Source organism: Desmodus rotundus, chromosome 2 (assembly GCF_022682495.2).
Source record: "Desmodus rotundus isolate HL8 chromosome 2, HLdesRot8A.1, whole genome shotgun sequence".
Classification (NCBI taxonomy): Eukaryota; Metazoa; Chordata; class Mammalia; order Chiroptera; family Phyllostomidae; genus Desmodus; species Desmodus rotundus.
Window position 1 is genome coordinate 93635486 of NC_071388.1, and position 25583 is coordinate 93661068.

The window sequence follows — 25583 nt, forward strand, 5'->3', positions numbered from 1 at the left end:
CCCTTCTCTGTGCTCAAGAAAGCTGAATGTTAGGAAAATAAACAAACAAATAAATAAACAAAAATGACTTTTGGTATCAGACAGACCTGAATTTGAATTACAAGACTAGGAGGGCTGAAAATATTCACTCTCGAGGATTTAAGAGAAGTTTATAGATAGTGAATGTGAGTGTCTGGTACACATAGTGGGTTCTTCACAATGGGAGTTATCTCATTAGTACAATATTCCATGACATTCTAGTGGACATATACTTAGGAGAAAACTCAGGTTCACTTTTAAACTGTTTATTGCTTTTCTAATAAAATTTGAGCATTTCTGCCATATACATACAGTCTTCATTCATTAAAAAATTGTCCCATCTTCTACATCTATTAGAATCATGTTCTAGACACCATCTTTCTGATACTACCACTATTGTCCAGAAACTACCCTCAAAACATCCTACTTCAGATTATCTTTTCTAATACTGAAGATCCCATCCATTTACCAAATTAGCACCTTATGATCTTAAGAAATTTGCAACCACATATTAACTACCTTTAAAAATTTCTGTATGACATTCCTACCCTAATATATCTCTTTCTAATCTCCTACCACTCTCTCTATTCCTAAAATCATTCTTTCCCACATATTCATTACCTGTTTTATCAACCTCTTGTTTCCTTCAAGCCTTTGCATTTTCTCCTCCACAGCTCCCCTCCCCCATTGTTTTCCTGCTCAACAGACATTCCATATTTTATTTTCAAAAACCTGTGGAAATCCCCACCTGTTCCAGGAATACTGTGAGATTACTGTTTAGAAGAGAAGCCTTAGATGAGTTCATACATCTGCTTTAGTAGAGCAATTCTTACCTGCTTAAGTCCTCTGCAACTTAGGGGAAAGCATCAGTAACTCCCTTCAATGTCCAAATCTCACAATTCCCTCTTTAGGCTTCAGTTTGACCAAACATAGTCCTTTAATGTCTTCCTTTCTACCTATGTATGCTGCCTTAATATCTGAGTCTGCAGCCTCCTAGAGAACATAAAATGTATCTGCCTCAAATAGTAGCCTATGCAGAAAGATACTTCAAAATATTACTGAAGCTGATGAAGAGGAAGAGGAACAAAAATGTGCTATTACTGGCTAACCTGCAAAACACAATCCTAAAATTCTAATTTTACTCAAAGCAATTCTACCATCCCATGCCCAGAGGCACTCAAGCGTCAAGACTGCACAGCTTACACACACTGCTGTGAAATTCAGACTCATAGAACAGCCGAGGCATATAAAAATGCAAATCATAGATGTATACAGATACAGCCTTCCCATAGAGAACACCAGCTGTCACAGGCAGCAAAATCACTCCAAGGACTTGGAACTGGTGAATTGGTAAATACCCCCTGGTTGTTGCTACCCCATCAATCACAGGCCATTTGGCTGGGCTGCATTCTTGGACAGGTTTTCTCCCTCTTTCAACTCAGTTAAAGAACATTTTTTAGGGCAATGCAATAATCTGGTATAAGTTTTGATCTGAGTTGGATATAGGAATTTATTATCCTCTGGACATATGCTTTTCTGTAACTTGCCATTGAAAAAAATCTGCATCCCTCTCCAACCCCCACCAAAAAAAAACCCCCAAAACAAAAAAACAAAAAAACTCCAAATAAAAATATCAAGGTGATATTTTGTTTCTTTTTGTTAAAGAATAATTAGAAAAGATTCTGCTGGGATATGCTGATGGGCAATGTGAAGAGTTTGGTAGTTGGTTTACTAGTTTTTTTTTTTTCCTCAAAGACTATTGAAGAATATTGGCCCAGCAAATTCTAGATCCTGAAGTTTTCCCAAGTGATTATAAAATGAAAGTGGAATGAGGAAGATAGAGTGGAGTGAAAGATAGAGTGGTATGACAAACCCATGATACCCCCAAAGTTTATGTAAACTCCAGTTTAATGAGGAGTAAATAAGAAATTTACTTCTCAACAAAAAACAAAGAATGGTTTACAACCATAGAGGCATTCTTAAAGAAGTAAATATGTCATCGATTTTATAGAGCAGTATTACCCAGCAGAGAGCTGATCAATGCAAGTTGCATATGTTTTCAGATGCTTTAGGATATTAAAGAACAATCCCATTTCTCCCTCCATAAACCATTTCATCACAAAGAGTAATTTAAAATGGACCAGAAATCATTATCTGTTCAGCATCCAATCAGCATTCAAGAAAGTTAGATCTAACCTTCTTTTTCTGTCTTGGAACCATCTAATATGCTCTTAGTTTTGTTGCAAGCTTTGTACAGTTCTTCTGACTAGATATTTGGTAGAAAGTAAGTTTTCTTTTAGCTTTAATATTTTCTCATTGTAACAAGTACTAGATGAGAAAACTGACATGTTTCTTTGGAAAATTTAAAGTACTCAGTAATTACTAGATGGGTGATGTTCATTACACCTTTATAAAGAAGTTGATGAGACGTATTGCTGTTTCAAAGACAGAGGGAACAGGGTACAGATAATTACAAAGATTTGCTCCTTCCAAGCAAAGGTAGGGTGATAAAGAATCACAATGAAAAAGACTAAGATTTTGACCAACAGTCAATATTCTTTATATGATTCCATCTTCCACTGCAAACCTGGACGTTACTGTGAGAAAGTTAATTCTAATCAGTTACCAAGTATTTTCTGAACTTTCTATTTTCTGAAGTTCTGTGTGGTTCCAAAGAGGAACAAGGCACAGTCTGTTCATGCTGGGAGCTTTTACTAGTAAAGAAGAAAAGATATGTATTCAAGTGGTCAGGTTATAAAGTGGAATATGATATATGTTCAGAAAAAGATAAAATGATTGCAGTTGGGGAAAGAGAGCTTGCTTGTGGATGTAAGATCAAATAAACCACCAGAGAGAAACCACTCTACACAAAGTATGCAGGATAACTTTTTTTTAAAATCTCAATGGGAACCTATTCTCCCCTGCTTAAAACATTCAAATGACTTCAGTCACACACGAAACACCCAAATACATCTCACCAAAAGCACAGCAAAGTAAAATCCTAACATACCCACAAGGCTCTGTGTCTCTCTGCATCATCCTCTTGCTTCCCATCCTTCCTTGCTCGCTAGGTTCCAGCTTATTGGCTACATACCCTAATTCTGACTGAAATCCTTTTTCTCATACTCCATGCCAAGCTAACTCTACTTTCAGAAATTTGGTGGAAGAACTAGATTATCTAGGATATAGGGCACGCACATATGGAGAAGTTAGTTTAGAAAAAATTTGTTGTAGAAAAATCACTTAAAACAAGACTATTCTGTGTGCTGTTGTGAGAATTTGAAAGTTTTTGAGATAAGAAATGTTAATATCAGAGCTGTATTTCACAAATATCTCTAAGTGATATTCAGGACAGTCAGAATACAGAAATGTGGAAACCAGGGATACCACTTCTCTGGACAAAAAATATGAGAAAGAGATAACAAGGGTCTAAATTAGAGATTGTAAGAAAGCATTATTTACAAAAATGTGTGACTGACTGAATGGAATAGATAGGTGTGGACGGAGAAGTTAGAAATAACCCTGCTTTCAGAGAGATCGATTGTGCCATTATCAGAAATAAACAAATCAGAAGGAAGAAGAGGAGAGGCTTCTGAGGGAAAAATTAATTTTGACTTGAGTACATTAAACATGAAGTATCTGGTAGGTAGAAAAAATGCTTTACAATGTATTTCTGGACTAGAATTCTCTCTGACTCCCTTCCCCTCAACTACACCAAAAAAGAGGCAAGACTGGCAATGGAGACTTGGAATCAAACTATATAGATGTTACAGTAAAGATGAGGTCATTATCGCCCTGGCTGGTGTAGCTCAGTGGATTGAGCACTGGCCTGCATACCAAATGGTTGCTGATTCGATTCCCAGTCAGGGCACGTACCTGGGTTGCAGGCCAGGTCCCCAGTAGGGGGCATGCAAGAGGCAACCACAGATTGATGTTCTCTTCCTCTCTTTCTCCTTTCCTTACCTTTTGTCTAAAAAGAATAAATAAAAAATATTTAAAAAAATAAAAATAAAATAAAAGATGAGGAAAAATATGAGGTCATCAATGGACAAAATATGAAAAGGATGAAGCAAGGGCAGCTCTGATGAAACATACAGAAATAAGGTCATATAACCAAAGTTTCAAGTTGACATACTCTGAGAGGCAGAAAGAACACTAAGATAGGCTATAATTTCAGGAAATAAGAAAGAAAGGGATTGCAAAAAAATAGAAACAACAACAGGGAATTATTACTAGTATGACTAAATGGAAATCAAAGAGGCTGGCATGAAAAGATTGATTCTTTAGAAAGGGAGGGACAGTGGAAGGCTGTAAACACAGAGTAAGGAAAAGATTAGGAAATGCTAATTTGGGCACTGAGTTCCAAATCAGCCAGTGATAAATAGAGAGAGTTCCGGAAAGCATGAGGATGCAGCTGAGGTTAGCATAATTTTGTAGGGTACTCAATAAAATGTTATGATATCCCATTTCCTAGCAACATTTAGATGAGAGGGAAAAAAGAATTATCAAAGTTATTCATGGTTAGGGACTAGAGAGGTCATGTCAGATCAAATAGATTTGAATTTAGGGAGCCAGTAGGGAGGCCACTAAAATGGCTATGGGCTCCAGCTTGGGTAGACGGGCAAATGAATCCAGTATGTGCTTATAGCAGTATCTAAGAAATACGAAAAGAAGGGTGTTTTTGTTGCTATTGTTGTTGTTTTGTTTTGTTTTTGTTTTGAAATCAGTATGAGGCTTAGAAGTCCTCCTTCTCAAGACTTTGTAGTGTGTGTGTGTGTGTGTGTGTATAGCATTAGCTTAGGCATAAGCTAATATGAACATTTTTTCTTAGAAACAATACATTTATGTAGAGCATAAGAAATTAAGGCCTTATCATTTTTATAATAGATTACTTTATGAATTTGCTTCCACCATGAGAAAAAAGGTAGAAAAACACACAAGTGAGGGAATGATTGAGTTGAATAAGGAAAAAATAAAATCAAAAAGAGGTGGAAGGCACTGTATTTTCTCTCTGAAAATATTTCTGGGTCTGTCATTTCAATAATCATGAGTTTATTATTTTAACAATTTTTAAGGTATTCTCTAGTCATTTGGTACACATACACAAACATTTGTAAACTAACCATTTTTTTTTACCGATTAAACAACATTTATAAAACTATTGTTAAAATCTATTTTGGTCTACTTCACTCTATCTTTTTTTACCAATGACTGTATGAGTACATATGATTTGAGTGCATATTTATTATAGTTACAAAACTGAGGTTATAGGTATATTGTTTTGTAAGCTGCCACTTTACTTAACCATATAGTATACATATTTTTATATATAATAAAATGTTTCATAAAGCATGATAGTCAATAACTGCTTAGATGTATAATTCATAGTTTTTAGTTAGAAGAAACTGAAAGCATCTCTAGCTGTCTTATGTAGAAAGGAACTTACTGCAACTCACATTCCTGGGAAGCCTGCAAAACCAGAGTCGTGCCACAAAATCATAGAGGAGGCATGACTGCGGGTGCATCTAAACATCAGATGGCCCAGCTTTCACCACCACCAACACGCTCCTGGATCCAGGCATTAAAACTTTTAGAGACATACAAAAAAGTTCTGTCTACCTTGGGAAAATTTTCATTTCACATTACTTGTGTTGCCACTCAATAATTAAGTACTTCCATTCCATTAAAACAACAACCAAAATGACAAAAAAAGAAAACCCTTTTCTTTTATTCTCTCAAGTAAAGTGATACCAATTTCTGCACTTAAGTTCTCCACATTGCTTATTTAATTCATTCGTAATTGATGTTATATTTTTGAAGTTTGTGAATGGCCATTTTATAGTATATTTTGTGTGTTTATTATAACCAAATGTAAAAACTATGTATTTCACATATTTTTTCACATAACTGGACAGCTTATCAAACTGTTATTAGTGCCCTATTTTTCTCATTAATGTATGAGTTTTTTTAAGGGAGTAATCATTTTAGCTGGAAATATTAAGTGTATTTCCTTAATTTCCACAACCAAATCTTTTTGCTTTATTTTCTTTTTTGAAAAAAGTGTGATTACTGAACAGATGGTTATAAATAATTAATAAAGGAAAAATAAAATTATATTTTTACTGAACAGCTACTCATGAAAATTAATACTGGATCTCTGAAAGATTTAAAAGTAGAAAATAAAGGAAAAGGCTGGAAGAACCATCAATAAATACGTATCTTACGAGTATAAGGATGGTTCTCTTAGCATAAAAATGAGTTAAAAAGCATAAGGAAAAATGAATAAATATGACTATACATATATAAATATATAAAATTAAGAGAAGTGATAAAATGATTTAAAAACAACATGTGTAACAAAGTTTTAATGCCATTGGTGTATGAATAGATTCTGACAGGTCAACAGGCCTTAGTGAAACATGGATAACACAAGCATTCCCATGTAGATTCATTGCTGCTGGTGCTTCCAGTACCTGAATAGATTCTCTTTGGTCCCTTGTTTCTTGTATCAATGTCTATTAATAATCCCGACTTTGAAGCAGGTGCAGGTTTCAAGGCCTGGATCTCATGTCCAAGCCCTAGTTTTGAGATTGCCTGAATTTTATTTCAGTTTGACACTGGTTGGTAATGTCTACATTCCAACAATCCTAAAAAAGGCAAAATTTCTGAACACTGGGAAGAGGTTTGAATGCTGGGCAGCCAATCTAATCTCTTATAATAGTATTTCTTTTTATGAAATTAGTTTAACTCCCTCATTCCTCATTCTAAACATTTAAGATGTTTTGTATAATTGTCTTTAAAAATAATTTTGTGATGATCATTTTGTATAAAAATCTGTAATTTCACTTGGGAGGTTTTTATTTTTACACATTCATGGAAGTAGAATTGCTGGGTCAAATGATACAAGTATATTTTAAAAATTTGATAGACATCTTTATCTTCCCTTAGTAAAGTTTCCACTAATTTACACTCTAAGCAGAGAAATATAAAAGTGTTAGTTTTCCTACTGACTTTCTGATTCAGGTTAGCCACGTTTTGTTAACTCTTTCTCAGTATTATTGGTTTTTAAAAAATAACAAGTTATTGTTGTTTTATTTTGCATTTCCTTGATTATTAGTGAGGTTTTAATAGATTTCATCAGTTTGCTATTTCCATGGGAACTTTTGTAAATTGGCACTATGCCTTCAACAAATTTTAGTCACATTTGCTATATTTTTTTCTCTCTTTATTAAGCTTGTTCCATTACATTGACTAGAACCTACAAAATAAATTGAAATTAAAAAAAAATGATTGTGCTCTGGCTGGTGTGGCTAAATGGATTGAGCACCAGCCTGAGAACCAAAGGGTCACTGGTTTGATTCCCAGTCAGGTCACATGCCTGGGTTGTGGGCCAGGTCCTTGGTTGGGGGTGCATGAGAAACACATTGATGTTTCTCTCTTTCTCTCTTTCCCTCCCTTCCCCTCTGTCTAAAATTAAATAAATAAAATATTTTTAAAAAAGATTGTTAGTATCCTTGCCTTATTCTGTTTTTTCTATAGCACTGTTGAAATTATCCAGTTTTTTTCATGTTAAGAAAGATATCCTCCATATTTAGCTCAGTAAATTTATAAGTAATTAAAAATTAAAAAATGGAGATTGAATTATATTGTATATATTTTTGTTGGTTAATGGAATTACCTCATTATTTTTCTCCTTTAACTTTTTGATGTAATATATTTTATTTATGTATTTCTTTATAATGATTATGTTTGAAAATCCTGTTGATTATGCTATATTTAATATAATTTTGATTTTATTTACTAACTTTCAACCCTAGTATCTACCTTAAGTATTATTATATCTGTTTTACTTTTGTTTTGAAATAATTTCAAGTTTACAGAAAAATTGCAAGAATAATACAAAGAACTCCCATATACTCTCTACCCAGAGACTCCATTCAAGTTTTTTCCATTGTCCCAATGTCTTTTCTAGGAAATGGTCCACTGTAAGATCACATACTACACCCAGTTACCAAGTTAATCTGGGACAGTTCCTTTGTCTCTCTTGACTTTCATGACCTTGACATTTATAAGATTAACAGGCCAGTCTTCCTGTTGAATGTCCTCCCATTTGGGTGTATCCAATGTCTTCTTATGATTAGACTCAAGTTTTGATACAAATATTACAGAAGTGATGCTTTATTCATTCCGCTTATTGCATCCTATTATTTGGCCCATGATGTCAATTTGCCTAATTACTTGCAATATTCACTTCGAATGGTGTCAGCTAGATTTATTTATTTTTATACTTTTTATTTTTTTCCTGTTGGTACTTAATAAATAGTTTTTAGGGAGCTACTTTGAGATTATGTAAAAATGTGTTTTGTATATTTTGTCATTGAGGCAGACCTAGGACTGAACAAATTATAAAGGCAACCTAAATCATCTCATTGTCCAAAAATAAACGTTATCCATTTATAACAAAATGGAAACAATAAAAGTACCTACATGTTAAAAATATATCAATATATATGCCATATTTTTTGACTTTTAAATACAAGTTTTCTAGAGTTGTCTTTAGCCCTGACTGATGTGGCTCATTTCTTTGGTCATCATTCCACAATGTGAAAAACCACCAGTCTGATGCCTGGTCAGGGAACATGCCTGGGTTGTGGGTTCAGTACCCAGTTGGGGAGCACAGGAGAGGCAAATGATTGATTTTTCTCTCTTGCATTGATGTTTTTCTCTCACATTGATGTTTGTCTCCCTCTGTTTCTCCCTCCCTTCCCCTCTCTTTAAAAACAAACAAATAAAATCTTTTTAAAAAGTTGCCTTTAATATTTTTAAGAGTACACACTTTTGTTTTCAGTTGTTTTTGGTAATATATAGAAAATATAAATGCTACAGATGTTGATGATGTATGGTGACTTACGGTACTATTTAAACATTTTGAAAGGGTAGCTATCCTTATCTTTATAGGTAAAATCTTTGTGTAAAAGCCTCACACATTTGTGAGTAGCCACATATGTTAGTATGTAAATGTAAGTAAAAATAACTTTTAATGCAAACTAGATATAGCTAAACTACCTAGGAGGTGCAGATTCAGTATGGAATAAATCTCCACCCCCAAATTCTCTCTAATCACTGTCAAAATTCAGACTATAAGATTCAAGATTTGAATATTACCCAACATTTATTGGTCCATATTTTCAAGTAGCTTTCTTCCGTTCATGGAGTTTGGGTTTTACACTGAGCCAAAATAATTTAGTTCTCTTCCCTTATTTTTTCTCATCTTCAAGAAGGAAAAATGCAGGTTAGAGTAGAAAGTAGGTAGATGTAAATAGTTGATTTATTAACTAAAAGGTGGACTGCATATATATATGAAGACCTTGGAGACATCTATTAATTATGGGTGAATGAGCTTGATTTAGATAAAACGTTTCTTACAGAAGAAAGATCAAATTAAAACTGCATGAGGTAATGTTCCCAAATATTTTAGCTCCAAAGTTTCACTTCTTGCTATAACATTAACTCTGTGATTGCTGATGTGAACAGTGATGTCTTTGAAGTCTGGACCTGACCTATTAACAGCTAATCAAGGGGCTTTTGTGTGAAAAATTAAGCTGAAGAGTAGAAAAATTAGTAAACTTCAGCATGTAAAATCCAAATGAGAATTCCAGTTAATCATTAAGATTCTCCATAATCAACAGAATTAACCTAAAGATAAAATCTAACTAAACATTGCAAATACTTAGAATGCTTCAAAAATGTAGAGCTCCAGGCTAAGTTCGATTAGAATGCAGTGGCAGACTTTTTGTATGAAATGTAGATGATGCTAAGTTATTGGAAAAATAATCAATGCAACATGGAAATTAAGGAAGGGAAAAGAAGGATGGAAGGGAAAGGAGAATCAAGAAACTAATAAAGGAAGGACAGAGGAGAGAGAGAGAAAGGACACCTACTTAGAGTATTGGGTGATGATAGATTTAGTGAAAATTAGGAGTGTTTCATAAAATTGTTAAATGCTTCTGAGAATTCAAATCTTATAAACAATAAGTCCTAGATGAGTATTCATTTTAAAAAATTAAATAACATTTGAGTTTTCAATTATCAACTTAAAAGGAAATCTACTGACATTATAATTGTAAATTATTATAAATATTCTGTCAGTCAACATAAGATACATGAATTATGGCTTTTTAAGAGTGGGGGTGGGAAAACAAACAGCAAACATGTTTAGTCTCAGAATGAATCTCATTTCTGTTTTTTTCCCCATAATTACATTGATTTAATTAAGGTGATTATTCAATGAATTGCCTTACAAATAATGGATTCTCATAATCTATGTATGTGATTTGAGTCACAGTGCTGAGGAAAATTTTTGAAATTCTACTTAATATTGTAACCTAGCAGACAGGGGCCTGTCCGCATGGCACCTTGGTGAATGACCCAACAATTAATTCTGGAAGGAACAGGTTTTTATTTGCAATATTCCAATCTTGGGGGGACTCAGAACACTTAAGCTTGGAGCCCTCTTTTCCCACGAGACCCAGTACTTCCTTAGTTCCCCAAAGAATATGAGCCGTACCAACTCCAATAGTTCCCCATCTCCTTATCTTAAGCTGGCTGCAGAAACAGTTCTCCAGTGTCTTTGGAAGATACCCATGTTGCCATCCTCATGCAGTGGCTCTCTTCTTTAGGATCTGGGGGATGATATCCTCAGCCTCTGCATTGTAGTCCAAGAATACATGTGCTGCAGTGCACCGGATCATGGTGAATTCCAGGAAAGACAAGTGCCAAGAGTCCAGATAAAGCTCAGATGTGCATGGCGGCAGGGCAGTGTGTTGCAAGGCAGGATCCTTGGTGGCTTTGGAGTCCAGTAGAATAAGCACAATCAGAGCAGCAACATGCCATTCTTTCCCTTACTTTACCAGGCCACATGGCTAAATAATCCCTACAAACTGGATATCTGCTACTTCACTACAGGCAACATGGCTCACTCCTTCACTACAAGTTACATCATGGCTCTTCCTCCTTACTCTTCCTCATATGGCTCCTATCTCCCTTCTGGCAGCATGGCTTTCCTTCATGGCTGCCTGCCCTTAGTTTATATTCTGACCCAGAGCCTCCTGCATGACCTCATCCCAACTCCTCCCAAAATGAGCTACATTTGCCAGTTTCCTATAGCATTTACATTCTGTCTGCTGCCATCCCCAGTCAGGGCAAGAGTGACTCAGTGATGCAGGGAGTGCCCTCTCCCCAACCCTCTACATCTCAAGTCAGTATATATCCTGAAAGTCACGCCCACCTTGCCCTGGGGCTGTAGCACAGCTATTATCTTGCCTTTGTTATGAAAAGTATCTTAAGCACTATTGTCTGCTTCCCCTCATCCCCCAACAGCAACTGTAGGCTGTGAGGAACTTGGGAATCCCTTGTTCAAAACCTGAGGACAATTTCCTCCTTTTTGACTTTGGCCCCTTTACAATATTATAAAGGACAATGGGTGAAGGTCTTGTGAGCTCCTGGAGCTACTTCCTTCTGGCCATGAACATCATCCTACCTCCCCCTAAGTCCAGGAATTCCTAACAGAGTGCAGGTTTGGAGCAGAGGGTGGCCTTCACAATGGGGAAGGACCTTGCATAGTCCAGGTCAGTTGGTAGTCTTCGGGGAGCAGCATGCTCAGTATCCAAGGGCTGGCACTCCTGGACATGTTGGCATCCTTGTTGGCAGAATACCCCCATGGTATTCTGGGGGTAACAGATTTGGCAACAGGGTTAGTAGGCACAATTGAAACCTTAACCACTAAATGACAAAGGCAGGGACTGATTCCTCAATGTCCTATATAAGGAAAAGAGTGGCTTCCCTGGAGGAAGGTGTGCAAGTCATGTCACACCTGTCCAAAGCCATTTTGCCCATCTTCCTAGTTGGTTCCAGGGAATTTATGCCCAGGAACAAGAGGCCTTGGGAAGAGACCAAAATTCCACACAGGAGTCTCCCTTCTCAGAAAATCAGATTAATCAGATTAAACCTCACCATGCCCAATCCTCAGGTGCCTTCCACATGACCACTAACTGCTGAGCTCCCTTAACAGTGGCCAACAATGTGACATGTCTTGCACACCTTCCTCCAGAAAAGCCACTCTTTTCCTAACATGAGACATTGAAAAGAATTGGTCCTTGACCTTTACATTTGGTGGTTATGGTTTTAATTATGCCTTTTAACCCTCTTGCCAAACTTGTTGCTCCCAGAATACTACAAGGATGCCAACATGTCCTGGAGTGCCAGTCCTTAGACACCAGGCATGTTGCTCCCTGGGGACAGGCAACTGACCTGGACTCTGCAAGGTCCTTCCCCACATGTGGAGGCTATCCCCCCTACACATCCCCACTTTGTAGGGATCCCTGGACCCAGAAGTAGGTAGGATGATGGTCATGGCCAGCAGGAAGTATCTCCAGAAGATCACGAGACCTTTGCCCATTGTCCTTTATAAGATTGTAAAGGGTCCAAAGTCAAAAGGAGGGAATTGTAATGGGGTACAGAGCAAGGGCTGCCTGGGAAAATAGGAGATAACCCCCACAGGGAAGTGGATGATACAGCTCAAGATACTTTAATAACAAAGGCAAGATAATAGTTGTGCTACAGCCTTGGGGCAAGGTGGGCACGACTTTCAGGATATATCCTGACTTGTGATGTAGCTGAGGAGGGGCAGGAGTCCCCCTGTATCCCTGAGTCACTCATTCCCCGACTGATGATGGCAGAAGAGGAAATGTAAACTCTACAGAAAACTGGCAAATTTAGCTCACAGTGGAAGGAGTCAGAGATGAGGTCACACAGGAGGCTCTGGATCAGAATGTAAACTAAGGGTGGGCATACATGAGGGATATAGAGGTATGATGTAGGGGTGTAGAAGAGCCATGATGCCAGTAGTGAGATAGGAGCCATGTGGGCTGTAGGGGCTGGTCCACCATGGACTAGTAAGAAAGCAACCATGCGACTTTGACCATGCCCACTCTAATGGACACCAAAGCCACCAAGGATCATGCCCTGCAAGATGCTGACCTGCTGCCATCCAAAGCCAGACTTTATCTGGACTCAGGACTTAATCTTTCTTGGACTTCGCCATGATCCAGTGTACTACAGCATATGTATTGTTGGACTAGAACTTGGAGGCTGACAACAATGTACCCCAGATCCTGAAGGAAAGAGCTGCTGTGAGACTGTTTGCACAGCCAGTTTAAGATAAGGAATGGGAAACTACTAGGGCTTTTGGTATAAGCCTTTTGGGAAACAAGGGAAATGCTAGTTCCTGTGGGAAAGGTCTGAATATGGTAAACAAAAACCTGTTCCTTCCAGCATTGATTGTTGGGTCATTCGCCAAGGTGCCATGTGGACAGCCTCATGTCTGCTTGGTTACAATATTATAGTGAAATTTAAATATAAACTTAGAAATACATTTCTGTTTTTTTTTTTTTTAAACTATCCCCAAATCTAGAATATGCAGAGTAGGGGATTTCCAAAACAATGTTAGCTAAATCAGAGTAGTGTAAAAAGAGAGCAAAAGGCTCAGTATTGAAATGACCGCTCTGCTATGGGTACTGAACTCAAGAATAATGTAATAAATGAATTGAAAATATGATAAATGTTGTAGTATGTTGAATGAGATATTTAAATAAAATTTCACATCTTTAAAATATTGTTGCATCACATTTCCTTTGTATCACATACATATGGAAAGTCTTAATGTTACAGTTTAAAAAAGTCTTGTCTTTGGAGCCACTATTTCCACTATTTCTTGGGGCTTAAGAACATGAGTTTAATCTCTGTTTTTGATGAGTACACAGATATATTTTATTTTTTATTTTTTCTATTACAATGCTCTAGTACATGCTCCTCAGAATTTTAGATATGATGTGATACCATGTCATACAGAAAAATGAGCAAGCAGGAAACAGCAAATTCCTTTCATTGATTGTTTAGATCCCTAAAACAATAGTTCTTGGCTTTTCACATGTATCAGAATCACCTGAAGAACATAACATATTTGCACATTTTGGTCACATCCCCAGAGATTCTGAATCTGCATTTTGACAAGCCTAATAAACCCAAATTTTGACTTGTTGCAGGTTATTCAAAGATTACCTAAAGAGAAACAGTGCCTTTAAAAAATTCCTGACAAACAAAAGTCTTGGACTGGATGGCTTTACAGGTGAATTTTACCAAACATTCAAAGAATTCACACCTCTGTTTCTCAAACTAGCCCAAAAAATTTCAAGAGGAGGAAAGACCCCTAATCACATTTTACAAGGCCAGCATTATCCTAATTCTAGAACCAGATAAAGATACTATAAAACAAGAAAATTATAGGCCAATATCCCTGATGAGCATAAATGCTAAAATCTCCGACTATATTAACAAACCTGATCCACTGATACATTAAAAAATCACACGCCATGATCAAATTGGGTTTGTCCTGGGGATACATGGTTAGTACAATATCCACATATCAATAAGAATGGTACACCATATAAACACAGTGAAGAAAAAACTTATATGACCATATCAATAGGGGCAGAAAAAGGAATTTGATAAAATCCAGCACCTATTCATGATAAAATCTCTTAGCAAAGTAGGAATAGAGGAAAAACACCGCAGTATAATAAAAGCCATATATGACAAACCCACAGTCAATATTATGCTCAGCAGGGAGAGAGTACAAGTGTTTCCCTTAAGATCAAGAGCAAGACAAGGGGGTTTACTCTCACCACTCTTATTCAACACAGCGCTGGAAGTCCTAGGCACAGTGATCAGACAAGAAGAAGAAATAACAGGGCTCCAAAGTGGGAAGGAAGAAGTAAAACTGTCATTATTTGAAGATGATATGATATTGTACATAAAGAACCCTAAAGATTTCACCAGAAACCACTAGAACTGATAAATTCAGTAAAGTAATAGGATCCAAATTAAATGTCCAGATTTAGTTGCAATTTTATACACAAATAATGAACTATCAGAAAGAGAAACTAAGAAAATAATCCCATTTACTACTGCATCAAAAATAATTTAAAAACCAAGAAATAAATTTAACCAAGGATGTAAAAGACTTATACTTGGAAAATTATAAGACGCTGAAGAGAGAAATTGAAGAATATACAAATAAGTAGAAGTATATACTGTATTCATGGATAGGAATAATTAAAATCATTAAAATGTCCATACTACCCAAAGCAATCTATAGATTCAATGCAATTCCTATGAAGATACCAATGGCATATATCACAGAACTAGAATAAATATTCCAAAAATTTATACAGAAGCACAAAAAACTCTGAATAGCCACAGAAATCTGGAGAAAGAAGATCAAGCTTGGAAGAATCATGCTACCTGATATCAAACTATTCTACAAGGCCATAATAGTCAAAACAGCATGGTACTGGCATAAAAACAGACATGTAGATCAGTGGAACAGAATAGAGGGCCCAGGAATAGAGGACATAGAGTAGAACTATGCCTTTATGATCAATTAATGTTTGACAGAGGAGGCAAGAACTTACAATGGGGTAAAGATAGTCTATTCAATAAATGGTGTGGGGAAAATTGGACAGATACAGACAAATTATAAAACTAGATCACCTTCTTATACCACACACAAGCATAAATTAAAAATGGATTGAAGAATTAAATGTAAGACTCAAAATCATAAAAAATCTAGAAGAAAACATAGGTAGTAAAATTTCAGACATTCCTCATAGCAATTTTTTTTTTTATATATCTCCTCAGGCAAAGGAAACAAAAGAGGAAATAAACAAATGGGACTACATGAAACTAAAAAGTATTTGTATTTCAAAGGAAGCCATCAACAAAGTAAAATGACAACCCACTGAATGGGAGAACATATTTGCCATGGATACATCTGATAAGGGATATTAACCAAAATTTATAAATAACTTATACAGCTCAACACCAAGAAAATCAAATAATCCAATTCAAATGTGGGCAAACAAGTTTAATAGACACTTCTCCAAATAGGCCATACAGATAGCTGATATATGAAAAGATGCTCAATGTCACTAATCATTAGAGAAATGCAAATTAAAACCACAATGAGTCAATCACCTCACCCCTGTGAAAATGGCTATCATCAATAAATCAACAAACAACAAGTATTAGAGTGGATGTGGAGAAGAGAGAAGCTTCTTGCATTGCTGGAGGGAATGCAGATTGGAGCAACTGCTGTGGAAAGCAGTATAGAGTTACCAAAAATCTTAAAAATAGAAATGCCTTATGACCTAGCAATTCCATTTCTGGGAATATACCCAAAGAAACCTGAAACACTAATTCAAATGAATATATGTATCCCTATGTTCATTGCAGCTTTATTTACACTAGCTAAGATTTGGAAGCAGGCCAAGTACCCATCAATATGGGTTGATTAAAAAAGCTGTGGTATATTTACATGATGGAATACTACTTGGCTGTAACAAAGAAGGAAATCTTACCTTTCCCAGTAGCATGGATGAACCTGGATAGTATTAAGCTAAGTGAAATAAGCTAGTTAGAGAAAGAGAAGTATCACATTATTTCACTTATATGTAGAACCTCATGAACAAAATAAACTAACAAATACAATAGAAACAGACTCATAGATAGAGAATTGACTGACAACTGTCAAAGATAAGGAGGTTTCAGTGGCTGGGTGGAGAAAGTGAAGGGATTAAGCAAAAAAAAAATATGACTTAGAGACACAGACAGCAGTATGCTGATTACCAGAGGGAAAAGAGGGGTGGAGGGATGTAGAAGAGGGTAAAGGAGGAATAAATGGTGATAGAAGGGGACTTGACTTTGGGTGGAGAACACACAATATAATATACAGATAATGTATTATAGAATTGTACACCTGAAACCCATATACTTGTATTAAGCAATGTCACCCCAATAAATTCAATAAAATTTTTTAAAAAATAGAAACTTTGGTTTAACACAAGGGCCTTCATATGCATGATCAGAGAAAAAAAAGGAAATCATAAAAGTGTGTAACCTCTAGAAAAGCAATTGACATTATTTACAGGAACAATGCCAGAGTACTCTATTTTATTGAAGTTAATGGTGATGTTTTCTTAATCTTTGATCTAACAATCTGTAAAGGAGTTAGTATAGGAACTAAAATATATGGCTTTAGAAATGGGTCTCACAATTTATTATCTCAAATATGTATGTTAATATTTGAAAAACCTTGGCTTCCACTGATGCAACATGTAATACCACTGATCACAAGTGATTCCAAAGGTCACTATGGATTTATATATTTGCTGGTGCAAAAAGTTTCACCTGTGTAACTTATGAGGAAGGTGTGTGGAGAAGTCATGGGGCTAAAGATTGAGTTTAAAAAACCATTCAGGAAGTTTATTTCAGCACAGGATATTTTGCGTGTAATGTCATTCATAACCTGATGAAAACTTCCTTTGTGAAAAATAATCATTGAAGCACAGAGAAAATATTGGAGATGTTGTAAAGTCACTAACATGGTGGGAATGTATATAAAAGGAAAGAAAGATGCACCAGGGGAAATGGAATGCAGGCAAAATGTGAGGGAGTACAAACACTTGAAAATTTATGAAGATTTTTTGATGTTTAGAGCAGTTTTTATGTCTCAACCACTTTTTTCAGCTTTGATACTTGTAAATGGACAGTTTGGAAAGAGAAGATATTTCCCCCATAGGATTAGCTAGGTAAGCAGTCTTGGAAGACATAAATTGTTACTATGAAAGTTAAAATATTTATCAAACTACCTGTTATCTGTCTCATGCCCAACAAGATTCATTTTAGAAGTATTTACAGGTGTAGCACTCTCTGAAATCAAATAAAATTATGCATAATTACTTCTCCAGATGCTTTTAAGGCACACAATTCTTTTAAAGCACTGGTTTTCAAAATGTGATCCCTGCACCAGTAGCAGGGGCATTATCTAGGAACTTGTTAGAAGTTATCCAGCCCCACCCCAGAACTACTTAATAAGAAATTCTTGAGAGGTTTCACCAATCTAAAAGTTAACATCTATGTTTTGCTGATGTGTATGCCATGTTCTCCTCAAACATCCTTAATAATGTAACTAAGAACTTACAAATTTTGCCCGTCTAAAAAGTCTTTAGAATCCTAAAGAAATAATGTTAAAGACTAGATGCTAAGAAAGAGAACAACTAAAGAAAATAAACTGGAGTGACACAAAATAAAAGTTGAAAGAGCCTACCACAAGGGTAACAGGCAAGAGTAACAGCTGTTAGACACTGGGCATCACCCCCCAGGGCCAAAGTGAGCCTTATGAGAGACACTGTAGCAGCAGCAGCAAAGTGTCATAGTGGTCGCTGTTGTCGTCATCATCATCATCATCATCATCATCATCACCTATTGGCTGAGAACACATGATCTCTAGACATCAGGCTAGGGACATACATAGATCATCCAATTTAATTTTTATAGTAAATTTAGAGGATTTAAAATTTTAACTTTACCTGTGTTTTACATATGACGAAATTAAGCCTTAGAGAAATTAAGTGGTTTACCCCCAAATTAATTTTAGTAGCAAGAAGGAAAACTGAGATTCAGGATTTCTGGCCAAGATGGAGGCATGGGTAGATACACTCTGCCTCCTCGCACAACCAAAAGAAGGAAAACAACAAATTTGAAAACCAAAAACAACCAGAACTGCCAGAAAATCAAACTGTATGGAAGTCTGACAACCAAGGAGTTAAAGAAGAAACATTCATCCAGATTAGTAGGAGGGGCAGAGACAGGCAGCCAGGGCAGAGAGGATGTGTGGCAAGACAGCATCTGGAAGACCAGGCAAGGCAGTGGCTGGAGGACTGGGGGGGGGGGGTCCCACATTTGCATGCAGATAAACCTAGAGGAAGAACTGGGGAGAAAGACAGACCATACAACCCAGGGTTCCAGCACAGGAAAAGAAAGCCTCTAAACTTTTGGCTTTAAAAACCTGTGCATTGAGGTGATGGGAGAAACTCCTAGCCTCACAGGAGAGATCATCAGAGAGATCCTCAGGGTTCTAGAACATACACAAACCCACCTACCTGGGAATCAGCAACAGAGGGCCCCAATTTGCTTGTGGGTACTGGGGGAAGTCACTGTTAACCAGCTGAGAGCTAAGCAAGTGGCATTATTCCCTCTCTGACCCCATCCCCACATACAGCACCACAAAGCAGCCATGTGGATTGCCCCAACCTGGCAAATACCTAAGGCTTCACCCCTTACAACATAACAGGAGCTTTGAGACAAAGAAATATGGCCCAAATGAAAGAACAGATCAAAACTCCAGAAAAAGAGCTTAGCAACAAAGAGATAGACAACCTATCAGATGCAAAGTTCAAAACACTGGTAATCAGGATGCCCATAGAAATCAACGATTTGAAGCAGAAGGAAGAAATAAGTAGTCAACCAGAACAGAATGAAGAAACAAGAATTCAAAAATATGAGGAGAGGCTTAGGAACCTCTGGGACAACTTTAAACGTTGCAACATCTGAATCATAGGAGTGCCAGAAAGAAAAGAGGAAGGGCAAGAAATTGAAAGCTTATTTAAAAATAGTGAAGAAAAACTTCCCCAATCTGGCAAAGGAAATACACTTCTAGGAAGTCCAGGTAGCTCAGAGAGTCCCAAAGAAGTTGGACCCAAGGAAGCACACACCAAGGCACATCATAATTATATTATGAATGTAATTCATAATGATGAAAGATGAAAGAGAAGGAGAGAAACTTAAAAGCAGCAAGAGAAAAGGAGAGTGTTACTTGTAAAGGAGTTCCCATAAGACTATCAGCTGATTTCTCAAAATAAACCTTGCAGGAAAGAAGGGGCTGGAAAGAAGTATTTAAAGTCATGAAAGGCAAGGACCTACATCAAAGAGTACTCTATCCAGGAAAGCTATCATTTAGAATGGAAGGGCAGATGAAGTGCATCCCAGATAAGGTCAAGTTAAAGGACTTTATCATCACCAAACCCTTATTAGATGAAATGTTAAAGGGATTTATCTAAGAAAAGGAAGATCAAACCTATGAATGTAAAATGACAACAAACTCCCAACTATCAACAACTGAACCTAAAAAACAGAACCAAAAACAAAAACAAACTAAGCAAACAACTAGAACAGGAACAGAATCACAGAAATGGAGATCATATGGAGGATTATCAGTGGGGAGAGGGAGGGGGAGAATGGAGGGAAAAATACAGGGAATGAGAAGCATAAATGGTAATCACAAAATAGACAGGGGGAGGTTAAGAATAGCATAGGAAATAGAGAAGTCAAAGAACTTATATTTACGACCCATGGATGTGAACTAAGGGGGGAGTGCTGGTGGAAAAGGGGGTGCAGGGTGAGGGGGAATAAAGGGGAGAAAAAATGGGACAACTGTAATAGCATAATCAATACAATATACTTAAAAATAAAAATTAAAAAAGGAAAAATGCGATTCAAACAGGAAGTGTGAATTCAAAGCCCACCTTTGAACTGCTATTCTTTCGTGACATTTCATAGCCTCTTTGAGCAAAGGGTGGCCTCAAAGAGTGAGTAAGGAAAAAATATATAGTATTTATTGAACAACTATTTAAGTTGGATTTCCAGAAACCATGGAGGGTGAACAAGACAGAACTTGAAAAAACCTAAAGACACTCATATTCTGAAGGAAAATGCTGTGGGATTGGAGGAAAGGAGGATGCCTACCATATCTAGAAGCAGAATTTTGAAGTGGGAGAACATGTAGAGTAGAGGCATGGAGTAGGAAGCAGTGTGAATGAACAGCATATAGGGATGGAACCCATGTCATAATCACAAAAATGAGTGAACTAAGGGGAATTGGTTCAGCAATCTGCTGCAAATGATCAAATGCCAATATCCATATAATTGTTTGAAAGAATCCCCTTTCATGACTCAGGTTGAAGGAGGAGACAATTCTTTCTTCATCCCCTTTATAAATACAGGTTTTGTTGCTCATTTTCTTTTTCAAAAATATGATTAAGATGAAATTTCAATAACATCTTGAATCAAACAGATATAGGTTTGAAACCCTTTTCTCAGTCAGCAGGGGAGAGGGCCTTGAGTAAGCTCCTAATTGTCTCTGAACATTAGCTTTTGCATATTTTAATAAAGTTATTAATATCTACTTAATAATAATATTATTACAATTAAATGAGACAAGGAATAAATGGTTCCTGGCACTTAGTAGGTTCACCTCCATCCCTTAATATTAAGTTAAATTTAACAATATAATATGAAGTTAAATATAAGTTAATTTCACTTGTGTTCGTATGGCATGCAGGTGTGCACAGTATAATCTGACCTAGTTCTAGATTTAACCTTCTTGGGATGATCATGTTTGTAGCTAAAAAGTGTACAGATGAATAAGAAAAAAGGGAGAGAGTATTGAACATTTGGCACTAAGAGCTCAGACTTAAATATAAATGTGGTAGTTCTTAAAGTAATAAAAATTTCCCATTTTAGTAGGAAGTACTTCAGATTTGACTCCAAGTTGGTTTGGCTCCAAACTACTTCCTGAACTTTCTGTGTGGTCTTGACCAAGTAAACTCAATTTAATGAACTTTGTTTCCTTATCTAGAAACCATGAAATATAATCCTTAGATTGTCCAATTTTATTCCGTATAGGGCAATACATGATTTCTAGTGAGGTCTCTGGAGACCTTAGAATGACATTGAAGGCTGTGAAGGTACAAATATTGTGTAGCAATCTTATTATATAATGTGGAGCTGGTCATTAGATAAAATCTGTTCTAAAAAATCTTAAGTAAACTAGTTATCTCACTTCCTTCTGCTATCAAAGGAGATAGAACTTCTTTGATTTTGAGGTGTGTGTGTGTGAGAGAGAGAGAGAAAGAGAGAGAGAGAATGTGAGCATTTGTTTTGTGGGAAATGGTAAATTAACCTATCTACATATTTACAATTTTCTAGTTATGCTTAAACATTTTAAATGGGCTGCTTGAAACCCAAGCCCTGGTGTCTCTTGTGATTGGATCTCAAGTACTGTCTACTAAAATAAAAGGAAAACATTCTATGCTTTGAATGTGATAGGAACTTTGTAAATCAGTAGACATGCCTTTTATAAGCAGTAAAATGGAGCTGTCAGCCATTGCAAATGGACCAAGATGGAGGTCACATGACTAAACTGCCCCTGCAGCAGGCAGCCTCTGATGTATTTTACTCCAGTTTCAACCTATTAATCAGAGGAGTTGGAAAAGCAATAATTTAAATGCTGCAATAATCAATTCCATACGCATTAATAGAAGCTACAGTCAAACTTTGCCACACCACTGACTGCACTGGAATCCTGACAGGAGCCCTAGGGCCATGCCTAATTTGCATTAAATTTACATAAAATCATAAATCAAGAATACATGAACACAACCCTAATATTTGTTAGTGCTTAGGTCTTGTTAGGTGGATTGAAACTGCTGGTGGTTTGAATTGGCTTAAAATAAAATTGTGCAGCTGATCAGTTTTGTTCTCATTCTGCAATTATGGGGAAAGAGCCCCAAGAGAGCTATAGTTTGGGGGCATGTGTGTGTGCCATTTAGGGTTTTCAACCTATAAAATCATGACTCAGATGTGCCCGTGGAAACTGGAGTCTAGAAGCACATTGTCCCCAATGACTTTGCAGATCCTTGTCACTGGATTTGCTCACAAATAACTTGCCATTAGATGGAGCCACAAACTACACAGAAGGCTGGTCAGTCAGCTGAGAGGACGTCAAGGCCTCTGGTAATTTTTATTTTTCCAAACAACATTTACTGCCATAAAACAGATAATTAGTGATATTCTTTAGGCTGAGTGTAACAGAGTCCAGACCTTGGGGTGTTCCAGAATATAGGATAATAGGCCTGGCTGGGGGAAGGGACACATGGAGCAGGGCCACTGAGAGTTATTTTTCAGGCCAGCTTCCTATGTGATACGCAAAAATGGTTATTTTGAATAACAATAACAACAGATTAGTCTTCCAGCGTAAATGGAGCCATGACCTGGGTCAAAAGAGAACTGGGTACCTGGGAGGCAGCTCCCCCTGGTTACAGCGCCTCTGTGAAAGCGTGGAGATGGTTTGCTCCACGCCGCGGGGCCATGCAGCCCAGACTTACTATGGCAGCCAAGAAAGGCTGAAGACTGGGAGTGCTGGCAGGTGTAGCCCTTTGTGGGAGGAGCTGGAAATGGGGTCATGAGGAGGTTCCAGGCTGGGATTTAAAACTAAAGTTGGGCTGCCAGGGAAGGGGAGGACAATACCAGACCATGAGGGAAGGAAAGCGGTGAAAGGACTCTTGCTGGTGGGCCATGAGACGGTGACACATGGTTTTGGATTAAGAACTGGAGATTGTGGTGGCGACACAGGTGATGGTGCTGCGGACTGTGGGAGACCTGCCCAGCCGAGCATGGATGACTGGGAGGAACTGGGAGTCCAGCTGAGCTACAGACTTCTATTTCTTTTCCTGAGATATGGTACCACTGACTGGCCTGACTGGGCAAAGAGGGGGAGGCAGGACTGTGTGTGTGTTGATGGGTGTTTTAAAGGAACTTTGGGATTTTTAATGGAGACCTTCTGCCATTACTCTGAACCTGTATAACTTTTGAATAAACAGTTCCTTTCCTTTTCACCAAATTCTAGCCTTGAGAGCCATAATACCTAACACCTGGCAGTGGGCAAAGAACCCACAGTGACAGAAAGACCCTGGGGGAGGGGGCTTGTTTTGATAACAGGATCTGGGCCCCACCCCTGGTCCATTCTGTAACATGAGGACAGGTTAAAAATCAAACCTTCAGCAAAGTATCCAGTATTCAGCAGTGTGATAAAGTGTACTTGACATGGTTTTAAGCATTTTGTGTGTTCTTGTGCTCCTGTTTCAACTTACTCCAACAGCTATGGGTTCACACTCAGGGCTAGGAGAAGACAATCTCACCAAGGGTACTGACTCACAGTGGCAAAACTAAGCTCTATATTCTTAGTCCTCTCAAAACAAATTTAGGTCTGTTCTTTTGGAGAGAAAACAGATACTTAAGTGCCATGATGTATTTAAAATTCTTTCTTTTTATTTCCAGAAAGGATTATGCATTTACGTATTTTATACATCAAGATTATTCAATACCTCCTACCTCTCCTTCCCGATCACCTACCCCATCCTTTTCTTACCTTGCACGATCAAGTAAACTTGGGAGGTCTTGGGCTCATGCTGTGTCTGAACGGAGCAAGTATAGGAGCCCTCATCATAGACATCCACCTTCTGGATTCGAAGGCTGTATTCCAGAGAATGGCGTTTCTCTAGCTCAACCCGGGGGTCCAGAGACCACTTGTCATCCCCAGCAAAAATGATTCCAGAACGGTTCAACCAGGCCACCTTCGAGTTCTTATCTTCTACAACGCACCTGTCAGAGCAGAAAAACAACATTAGAATGTTAGCCATATCTGCATCTGCATTCACTCTCCACATGATTAGACTCAACAAGAACAGTCAAAAAAATAATTTGATGGAGGATGAACCACGACATGCTATTTCTTAGGGCCTTAAGTATCACCACTATTTCTCCTTTAGGACCTAATTACTATTAAATGGATAGATGTCACTATGTTAGGCTAATTCAGCAATAAACAATGTGAGTATGAGTAATGCAGGCAAATAAAGTTAAATGGGTATTGATTTCCCACTAGATTATCTTCTTTTCTAGGAAAAGGTCATTCACACAGAACTCCATCTGTTTAAGTAACTTTGAGAATTAGATGATTGATAATGTGGCACATTTACTCAATTTTGAAATATATTTATTCTTTCATAAATATTTCCCGAAGTCTTGTGTGATGGTGTAGTCAAGTACTGCCCCACCACTGTAGGAATTAGACTAGATTTCAGAGTTTGCATCCAATCTGTATGAGTTGGAATGCCCACTCCTAGGGGGAGATGTGTGTGAGCTGGTCCAAGTAAGTGGCTAGGTATTGTGTCCAGGTAATCAAAGCCAATATCATCTTGCTTAAGTGTGGTTCCAGCTGCTGAGGGCAGCAGGTTGTCTGCTGGCAAGACAGCTTGCCACCAGCATTTTGGACCACAGCAGAATGAATTCAATCTTTTATGGGCGATGAAGACACCCATTGTGTAGTTTGTATTCCAAGGAAGATGAAGGAAACTACTTCTTTTAGAAACCTAAGAGTCTCTCCCTGAAAATTAAAAGAAAGGGGTAAACAGCACAGATTAGTGAAAGAGTCAGTACTTCATGGTGAGTTGTTTTCTTCAATTCTATTAAGAATCTGGAAATTTAAAAACCAAACAAAAAAAGTTCTCTCTATCACTTTGGCAAGATGTATGTCTGCCCCACAGGAACATTGTCCCAGACCCTGTGCACAGCTGCAGAGCCAGCTGCTCAGCACTCTGGGGCACAAGAGATGGACAGAAGGAGCCTAGAATATGACAGCAAAACAATTAAAACACCATGTTTCCCTGTATTTTCTGAGCCAACTCAAACCTAGGTTTCCTCTCAGGTCAAAACAGCCGGGCATAGAGATTCCACACCCGTGCACAGACAGGAAATCGATGTCCTATCCA

General features: G+C 37.4%; 1 protein-coding gene across 5 annotated transcripts in view; it reads right to left on the bottom strand.

The window, feature by feature from the left end:
- Window positions 1-25583, bottom strand: part of LSAMP (limbic system associated membrane protein) — a 611154-nt gene that overhangs the window by 265685 nt on the left and 319886 nt on the right. For all 5 annotated transcript variants that reach the window (XM_024578048.3, XM_053918397.1, XM_045186054.2 and 2 more), the window contains exon 2: window positions 24182-24414. In XM_024578048.3, the coding sequence (XP_024433816.1) occupies window positions 24182-24414 (233 nt within the window). The remainder of the gene's footprint in view (window positions 1-24181; window positions 24415-25583) is intronic.